This window comes from Apaloderma vittatum, unplaced genomic scaffold (genome assembly GCF_000703405.1).
Source record: "Apaloderma vittatum isolate BGI_N311 unplaced genomic scaffold, ASM70340v1 scaffold2153, whole genome shotgun sequence".
NCBI lineage: Eukaryota > Metazoa > Chordata > Aves > Trogoniformes > Trogonidae > Apaloderma > Apaloderma vittatum.
Window position 1 is genome coordinate 136,659 of NW_009708406.1, and position 10,340 is coordinate 146,998.

Genomic DNA, 10,340 nt, shown 5'->3' on the forward strand with positions numbered 1-10,340 from the left:
AATGGTTGTGATTTTCATTTGTTTGTTTGCTCATTTACAAGAAATGCAACAGGAATCCATTTCTTTCTCAAGAAGCATAGAGTTTGTTGTGAAAGAGACTGTTTTTCCTCTGTTCCTCCAAATCTTGGCCCTTTGAGGGCTGTGATATGAATGTTACCTCTTTGGTTCTCTCTTCTACCCTTTGAATTTTAGTTGAGCCACAAGGATTTGATGCATTCTCATATGAAAAGTCGTATAAGAAAGTCTTAATGTGAATATTAGTTAAAAACTTTTTTTTCTGCCTGTATTTGAATAATAAGGAATTTTAGCATTGACAAGTCATCTTTATAGGCAGAGTCTCTTTAGCTAAAAGGGGCCATGGTGAGAAAAAGCAAAAAGAGCCTGCATGTTACCTCCACATGCTTCTGTTTTCCAAACAGAGCCAGCCTGGTCTGCATATTACAGAGACCTAAAATTTAATTTTTCTAGCGCTATATGGAATTTAAGAGTACTTTTTGCAGTCTCAGAGTACATCCAGATGAACTAATTAAAAGTAGGTAAGTCACTGGCACGGAACTTTGCAGAGCTGGGCTTCGGCAGGAGTCCTTGTAGCTTGTTTGTTACGTTCTTGAGCTGAGAGCTCTGACTGGGAAACAGTAACGTGGGAGCATTAAATGCGTGTTAGCCTGACTTGAAAACAAGACATTTTAACTTTTGCTTTTGTGTTTTCTAGCCTGAAAATATTTTGGTGGACCACAGTTCCACTAAGCCAACAATAAAACTGGCTGACTTTGGAGATGCAGTCCAGCTCAATACCACGTATTATATCCACCAGTTACTTGGAAACCCAGAGTTTGCAGCTCCTGAAATTATTCTTGGAAATCCTGTTTCCCTCACTTCAGATGTTTGGAGCATTGGAGTGCTCACATATGTCCTTCTTAGTGGCGTCTCTCCTTTCCTGGATGAAAGTGTAGAGGAAACTTGCCTGAATATTTGCCGCTTAGACTTTAGTTTCCCAGATGACTACTTCAAAGGAGTTAGCCAGAAGGCCAAAGATTTTGTATGCTTCCTACTTCAGGATGACCCAGCTAAGCGTCCCTCGGCTGCACTGGCCCTTCAGGAGCAATGGCTGCAGCTGGGGAACAGCAAAAGTGCTGACAGCATTGACATATCCAGACTGACTTCGTTCATTGAGCGGCGAAAACACCAGAATGATGTTCGACCCATCCGTAGCATTAAAAACTTCTTACAGAGCAGGCTCTTGCCAAGAGTTTGACCTTGCTTGAAGTTCTCTCTCATTCTCTTTCACCTGCCAATCAGACTGGAGATGGACTCCTGCCGATCGATCAGACTGGAGATAGACTCCTCCTGCCAATCAATTAGACTGGAGATAGACTCCTTCTGCCAATCAGCTGTTGACTTGAATTTTGAGGAAAGCAAACCCCGAGCCAACCAGCTGCTAGCGAATGTTCGTGTGCAAACGCATTCCGGGAGGACCCACGCGGGGTGGCGTTGGGGGACTGGCGATGCAGACTTCACTGGGGTGGAGGACGATAGCACTGTACTCTGCAAAAAAGCAGTAACGAGCGATACGGTAACAGTATTTTATTCAGGTTTCTGCAAAAAATAAAAATAAAAATAGTTTTTTTAATAAGAGTTGAATTTTGCAAGTGAACTTAACTACCGTTTTCAAGATTTATTCAAGGAAGAAATGCCTATGTTCAAAGCACTGGTGTTAAACAAAAATGAAATCATGCCTGGAGAAGACTCACCCAAAGGGCTGCCCGTTGATGCAGCCTCCATTTATAACATCTGTTTTTCACTTGGTCCTAGAGCTTTCCAGTTGCCTCGCCTGTATGTATCTCACGTAGCAGTGCACTGAGATCAGACTCTGCTTTTAAGTGCATCCAACCTCAAAGTTTTTGCATACAAATAGAATGAATCGTTTTGCTCTGATAAAATGTAGGCCTTACTTGTATATAGACTGTTACCTGCCTTTGGTCTGTAATTTTTTGTTTTTATTTTTTTTTCCTCCTCCCCTTTTCCTTTTTTTCTCCCCTTCCTTCCTAAATGGTGGTATACCACTGTGCGGGTCTTCAGTTCGGGTCAGTGCTCGCTGTCCCACTTAGAAAAGGACTTCAGGTTGGTGCCCAGCTTGCCGACCCGCTTGTCAAGCAGTATACAGCAGGATGAAATACTGTAAATGCACTCATTTGGGATTTTGTTTTCTTTCATATCATGTGCAATGTTGTGGCTTTAACATTTTATGCAACTATTTATGAGGACCTCTGTTGTAACTGTAATAAATATATAGAAAAAGCACATACTTAGTACGGTGAGCTTTATGGTTTTGTTTGTGTGTTTGGGGTCTTTGGGTGGGATGGGGTGAGGTGTGTTGTACCACACTGTCATATTAGTTTAAGATGAGGGTTAGCATAGAGTTCAGTCAACACTAGTCAGTTTTAAGGATTGTTCAAGAAAAAAAAAAAAAGAGGGGGAGATATTCCTATCCTAAATCTCAAACTGGTGAAGAAATAGACTGACACTTTTAAAAAATTCTCATTAGATTCAAAATGCCAAAGTCTGACTTTCCTGGAATCAGTCTCAACACTTCCTACTTCTTAGAATTTTCAAATCTGTGTTTACTTCTTTCTGTGAAATGAACAAGTGAGTTCCGTGCTCTTTGGTGAAGAATACATTCAGAAGGTAGTGGTCAGATGAGGAGAATCTGATGCGTAATGTAATTGTCTTAGTAACTGGTTTTAAGGTTGAAGTAATATTAACGTGAGCTATTTAAAAAGGCAAGAGATGGTTTTCTGTGCATCACTGAGTTCATATGGGTGTGTTGTCATCTATGTTTGTGTGAAATGCCATGCTTAAAGAAACCAAGCCAACATCCCCCAATAGTTAGATATATGGGTCTTAAGCCATAACCTAGCTTGGGTTAGTTTTGAGCTTTGCGGCTTCCACTGTATTCTATTTATTCCTTTTTTGTTTGGGGTTTTGATTTTTTTTTTTGTAAAGTTGTACAGAAACTTTTTAAAAGAAGACAACTGACTTCAAAACTGGATGTGTATTCGTACCAACCTCATATCATTATGTTTGTGTATTATTTTCCTTTATTGTTTTAGTTAAATTTTTGCTTTATTTTGCATGTATATTTCTTTGTACAGTGACGTTACATGTTTACACAGTATGATGTGATGTAAATATTTTATTTTGCCATCAGTTACTTTGAAAAAAATTAAACATATTTGACATATTTGTCTGATCTCTTGCTTTAAGAAGTTTGAAAGTTGAGGTTTGGTTATATTTTAATTTGGCTCTGTATTTAAAAAGAAAAAAGTACAGTATTTTATTGCCATAGAATTCATATTCACTTGCAATGATGTATCTTTCTTTCATGCCTTACAAAATAATATTTGCATTTGCTCTAAGTGTTGAGTGCTTTGTAGTGTCATGATTGCTTTTACATAAAACATGCGTTAACTCTCTAACTGTGGAAATTCATTATAGTCTTTATTAGCTAGTAAATTTTGACCAGCAGAGTTTTCTACCAGATGTTCTCAGTTAAAGACCAAAGGATCGTATTTCAGTTTAATATTAAACTGGGGAACAGATTTCCCACATCTTTTAGGCATTCCAGATTCATTATGAAGAAAAATTACTTTCAATGGTAAAGACTTGGGTTTTGCAGCTAAAGTCTGTTTGTGTCCTATAGGGGATGAAGCAGAAAAGTTTTTCGTTGTGTACATTTGTCTCTCTTCCTTTTCTGCTATCATTAATCCATTTGCAATTCAAAATTAAATGAAAGGTCAGGGAACAATACAGCATGTTTTTACTTGTCACTGCATTGTATACAGGACTTTTTTTCCTACTCTTTTTTTTTCCTGCTGTTACCTGTCAAGTTATGAAACACTCCCTTTGTTCCTTATGAGACAGACAACTGAGAGAGAAATTTTACATTGAGAGAAACGGGATATTGAGGAAATAAGTACTGCCTAAGGTGAGACAGTGAAAACTTTTCCTGTGATGGGGAAATAGATGGCAACATGTTTCATAGAAGAGTTTGTATCCTTGAGGTCTCTGAAATGCTTTGCCTTGACTGAAGATAATGCTAAACTGAGGAGAAGCTGCCCAAATGCTACACACAGCAATAATGCGCTTACAGATGTTTTAAGTAGCAAAAGTATGTTCTTCCACTCATATGTAAACAAAAGTGCACTGTTCATGGGACCTCTCTGTGAGCCCCGTTACTTGGGAAAGCTAACATCTTTCGACAGAGTGGAGTTTTCCACTGAAACCTGCCATTTGGGGCAAGAGCTTCCTGCAATGGTGGGCTCCTTGACTTGAATATCTTTTCTAAATGCCTTGCACAGATAATGTATGTGTAAGGTCCTTTGATTTTGCTGTATTGTGTAGTTAGGGCTGCAAATGCCGCTTGGACTCAGTCGGGAGCAGTTTTTGTTGGTTGTTCTGCACGCAACAAATCAACACCACAGGTGGTGGTGTCATCCTCATCTTATGTGTCATCCTCAGGTGGGACTATTAATGTGTTGGTGGATAGAGGAAAAAATAGTTGGGTTTTTTATTTCTCCAAATCCAAAAGCCTATTCACACTGGGGCACTATAGAGATCCGCCAAATTGACACAGCAAAAGCATCTGGCTTCCTAAAAAGATTTCAGTACTTGTGCAAACCTGATTGGTAATAGAAGATACCTGAAAATATAATGGGATGTTCATTGCATGTAATGTACTGCATTATATTGTGGGGAAACATTAAAACCCCACTGCTGAGCCATTGTAGGACTCCATCAAAAAGAGGGGCTGGTGAGTGAGAAATGAATGTAACCAAGGAGACCAATGGCTCACTTTAGGTTAAGCCCCATGATTCCCAAAATCTTGAGAGAAGTTGAGACAAGAATGTACTTAACCAGCAGCTGTGGGTAGTGAAAACTTACGAGTAGCTGGTATTTGGTGAAGTATTTGGACTTTGCTGTGAACAGCAGTGTTTCTGTGTGCTCGGGATTAGTGCAGGGAGCGTTACCTTGTCTGCTCTAGTTCAGAAGGTGAGCTAAGCTTTATATCCCCTTTCCATGTGTGTACAAACTCATTGTTGCTAATTTTTCTGCGACAGAGATTTATCTGCATACCAAGGTACATGGACCCAGCTGAGTTTCTATATTTGTTTAAACCAGCTCCAGATACTGTGGTGTTTTTGTCAGAACCACTGCTATATCCCTCAGACAGGCAACTTCTGAATTTTTTTTTTTTTCTGAAATGAAATCTTGGTGGAGGTTATATTAGAGAGTAACAGATAGATTTTGCATCTGTACAAGTTGTACTTCCAGTGCTTTATTGCACATTCACATCTGCGCAAGTAGTTGAGACAATGGTCTTTTTTTGTGTGCACTATACGGCAAGAGCACGACGATCTCTCCTTCGTGGTGATGGTGGTGCTCGCTGCTCTCTGTCCTTCCTGGCAAGCAAAGACATATGTAGTACTTCAGGCGTGACGTGCCTGGAAGTCACCTCAGCATTTCTCAGGTAAATGCACTCAGTGTTCCTCTGTGTCATACTTTAACACCGAGCATCGATACAGGAATGAGATCTCTCATTTTGCTGGCCTGCCACAGGGACCTTTTGCTAAGAGTTCTGAGTGTTCACCTCACTTGAATTCTTTTGAGCTAATACTTCTTGGAATGTTAAATCCTGAGATCATGTACCCACGCTGAGCAGCGATGCTCAGCTTAGAGACCATGGTCATACACGTAAAACTTGGATCGTTGTTTCAGTACATCCCCCGTGAACATTAATTTTCTCTCATTGCCACTTCCCAAAGCTGAGGCAATACAGTTCCCGTAGGAAGAGATTGTTTTGATGGAACTAAAACATGGAGATCTCCTATATTAAACAAATAGAAGCTGACTGCTGTTGGCCTTCATTTTACTATCCAGATAGTCAGCCTAGCTCCTCTGAATTTTTCAAGAATTCCTTTTGCAGGAGTTTTCTTGCCAGATCCTGGAGTCATCAGACTCATTTCCTCTCATCCTAAGGGAGGAAATTGTAACCTGTCTTGGACTTGATTAAGCTGAAACTGTTCACTTTGAAATTAAATTTCATACACTGTTTTTAGTGAGGTTTCAACAAAAGGATTTACTTGGGTGTCAAGCAGAGGGCTTGTTTCCACACTGAAATCACAAAACAGGAGCATTTCCAAGGATTACTTGCAGAAATTTCACAATAAGCTTCCTGAAGATGTACCTGGCAGTAGTCACGAGTTCACTTACTTAACACACTCTGAACTCAGTCTCCACAAGGGCTTGATACCCCAAGGGTCAGTCCCTAATACTGAGGAAGAGCTGGAACCAGGTGGAAGTTTGCCCTGTTGTATTGTTGGGAATCTGCCTCATTACTTCTGGTCAAACAGCAATTTATATCATGTATCTTGCCTGTTTTTACACGTCTTGCCTATGTGTCGCTGAAGACCATGTGATTCCTTTAGCTGGATGGTTCTTCAAGCTCTCAGACTTTCCCTTCAGCGATGCTAAGATCCATGGAGTATTTGCAGAATGACGTCATTTAATTTGCCGTCTCTCAAGGCTGATGGTGAGAGAGTGCTTCCTTCTTTGGTGATGGAGAGCTCTCCTGGGACTTAGAGCGTTCTGCACTCTTTGCTTGCCAGGAAAACTCCAAGCTGGTGATCTGTGCTTGTCCCAGCTTCAGAAGTTAATGCATCCATTGGTTCGTTCTGTTTTTGTTGCTCTTGTTGGAAGCTTTGGATGCCAGTGGACAGTCCTCACTGGTTCACACTGATGGAGAAAAAGTGGGGTCCTGAGGGTAACTTCATCACCACCAAAAAGTGCCTGAACGTCAAAATGACTCACTGCTCTTGGAGTGTGATGGAGGCATAAACTTGTTTCTTCCAAGGATCTTTCACTAAGTAAGGTAGAGTGTAAAACTGGTGATGATTGCTGCTTTTACCCTGGCTACTGGTTGTAGATGACAACCAAGGATCTTTCTTCACTTTTCACACTTGCTTGCAGAGAACATAAAGCATGCTGTTGTACTCCATCCCACAGCTTGGGTGTTGAATGGTTCTCAGGTCTAAAGTGAGTCTAATCTTTATTTGTCTTTTTGGACTAAGTACTAATTTTTCTGAGTGGACCTGATTTTTCACCTGATGTTTAACCATTCATTTCCTTTTCAAGACCTTCACCTCCTAAAAGTCTGTTACTTTTTAAAATGGAAATAGTATTCTCTATTTGATGAAGCATGTATAGACTATAATTATTTGATACACGATGAAGTATAAGGTTGCAGCAGAGGTCAGTTTCTCTACTGGGGAAGCATCAGTTTGCTGTAAGACTCCCTGTTTTGTCTCATCCCAGTCTAGGGAATTTTTAAGTGAAAATCTCAGCTGAATTCCAATTACACTTGTGGTCATGATATGGATGAGGCAGTCATCTGAGCTTGTAACAGCTTCACTTTTGACAAACCTTTTTTTTCCTTCCAGGAGCATGAGCGAGATTCAGGGCTAATAACTGTTCCTTCTAATGTTGTTGTCTTCCAGATAATTTATTGGGGACGTTTGGGAGCTTGTACTGGGCCAATAGCTGTGTGGTATTTCTGCCAGGAGTCAAGAAATTGCTATCATTGTCATTTCCATCTAGCACATTTCAGTGGTCAAGGGGTTGCTTCATAACTCAGACAAAACTTGAGCTTTGCCATTTGTTCTGCAGAAAATCGAGCATTTCAGGGCAGTCTTTATACATGGTGGTTGCCAAAACTAAATGATCAAATGCTGTGACCCTGAGCAAGTAATCTCACTGATTAGCCCACAGTTTCACAACCTGCAGCAAGGCTGTCAAGATAGATCCACTACCTTGACTGAGAGTATTCTTCACTGCAGTAGGGCTGGCAGCTGCAGTGGAGTGCGTGCGTGCTGCAAATACTGCAAGAAGATGTATCAATGTAGAAAAGTGTATAGATTTCTTTGAGGTATTTTGGCTGTACGTACCGTTCTTGGTGGTTCTTTTTTCTGAATTCAGGGATTGCAAACTAATGTCATGCATAAAATGCTATTTGCCTTTCCTTTGCTTTCTCTGTAAGTAGATATGTAGCAGTGATGAAGAGACATAGATGATTATACACAAGGAAATGAAGACTGGTTTCCTAGGGCTTTGCCTCAGAGTTGAATTATGTGGTAGATCTTGGGAAAGAAAAGCTTTTCCCAAATTTGAGTACTTCATGATATGTACAGGTTGCTAACAGCATGAGCATGTTCTGCCTGGTGTCTTGGAGAAGCCAAGGGTGCTACATCCAGTTCAAGACAATTCAAAAAGTACTCAGAGGGGCCAAGATAGATGGAAGTTGGTGAGAAATAAGACTACAGAGAAACAAGTGAAAGACAGCATGAAAACACAGAAAGGATGTGACTGCACATATCTTGCTGGGATGCCAATGATAAGTTAGCCAGACACTGTGTGTCTGATCCCTGCCACCGCCTCAGAGTCTGACCAAGAGAAGAACAGTGCTCCTACAGAAACTGGGGCGTGGCTGCCTGTCCGTGTTGTGCTCTTCACAACAAATTTCACAGCAAATGTCTAATTTACTTAATGTCTTTTTCTCCACACTGGTACTATGCTATATGCTACCTCTTTGTACTGGAGGTAAGTTGTTTTTACTAGGTCACGACGGGCTTCGGAGAGTGTGCTGCCATCCAGCAGTTCAGCCACCAGAAATACACTGCAGCCAACTTTGGAGTGGGGTGGGAGAAACACCAAAGAGAATGGTAACCTTTGGAGATGGGAAAGAGGAAGATTGGCTTGCAAACGTGTTCAAATATGAAAAAGAGCAATCAAGATTTTTACTCTGAAAAGAATTTCCATTATTTTCTGATAAGTTAATGGGTCGTGTGGAGGCAAGATAAGAGTATATGGAGAACAGATGGCATCCCTTCAAAATAATTCGCTGTGCAAGTTGAAAGCATTCCCCTAGAAGTATCTGCCACTCCTCTTAGAAGCTAATATCCCAAAGAGACTGCAGAGATAAAGTTCAGAGAGAGGAAAATATCTTTATTTGGTATTTAATAAAGATATTATAAGTATCTTTGCGTAAGAATGTTCTGGGATAGGCAGCGCATAGCCAATAGGACTGTGATTCCTTTTCGTCTTCCAAAGGGTTTATGGATGGGTAGGCATGGCATTTGTGAAAGCAAACATCTGTTTCTGTTTGCATGCTGTGACTTTTCCAGCTGTGCGTGGTTAGGTGAGTCGTGCAAGTACTTGATTAAAGTTGAATCTTCCTCTTGAGTCTGTAATGTTTAGTTTGACAAATAATCAAGAAATGTATTTTTTCTGTTAGTCAGCTGCAAGAGTTGAGAGGAGTAACCTTTTACAAGGCCTAAACAGCACCTGTTGGTTTTAAAAAATGAGGAAATAGTAATGCCCTTTTCCATTAGTTCAGACGTGAGCTGTTTCTGTACATAAGTGCAGATTTGCTTTACAAATCTATTCTCGGATAACCTGAGTATTTTTTCTAGCAGTCTGTCTTTTCTGTTTTATACTTGCTGTCACCCATCAGACCCTGTATTAGCAAGCAACCACTGTGATATTCAAGTGGCTATTTAAAAAAAAAGTATTGAAACCACATGTGCATGCTGTGGAATCTAATAGCATGAAAGCTGCAGCCGAAATTGTAATAGGGTTTTTTCAGAGCCTTGGTATTATTGTCTCATGTAATGCAGGGGTTTATTTTCCGTGGTTAATTTCCTCAATGTCAAGCATAGACTTTTTGCCCAAGTCAGGCAAAGAAGTATCCACTTCTACCGCGTTACTTGAGCTTCCCCCTCTGCTGTATTTTAGAGGTGCAAGGGAAAAGCTTTCCTGTTGGATAAAGGGGTAGTAGAAGAATATATCTCTCTGTAAATGTTGGAGGTCTACTCTAACAAAGTAGTGTAAGGGTGGGTTGTCTTAAGTATCAACAGCTGTTCTATTTCTCTTTTATGCTGTGGTGCCACACTGCCTTATTGTGGCTATTATTTGTAATAAGGAATTATCTTTTTTTTAACATTGCAGAGTTTCTCCAGCCACTGGAAGTGAAGATGATGATGTTTCATTGTAGAGAAGTGTTACACTGAGAGGCATTACCTTTAGCAGGGATTGCTCTTCTAATCTGTCTGCTGGAGGATACAATCCCCAGAGCTCTCTTTGTCCCACCCTGGGCAGCTCTGCTGGAGCTGGGATCCCAAGATATCAGCTCCTATTTCTCCACATGCTGCCCTTCTGTGCATACTCAGAGCTTTCCTACACCACTCTGGGAGAGGGAAGGCAAAAGGGCTCTTTGCTGATCATGGAAC

General features: G+C 40.6%; 1 protein-coding gene across 1 annotated transcript in view; it reads left to right on the forward strand.

Moving 5' to 3' along the window:
* Nucleotides 1–1,350, forward strand: part of TRIO (trio Rho guanine nucleotide exchange factor) — a gene marked incomplete at its 5' end in the record, with an annotated part of 134,475 nt that extends 133,125 nt beyond the window's left edge. The window contains one exon of the mRNA XM_009866530.1: nt 713–1,350. Coding sequence (XP_009864832.1) covers nt 713–1,255 — 543 coding nt within the window. The remainder of the gene's footprint in view (nt 1–712) is intronic.
* Between the last annotated feature and the right edge of the window lie 8,990 nt (nt 1,351–10,340).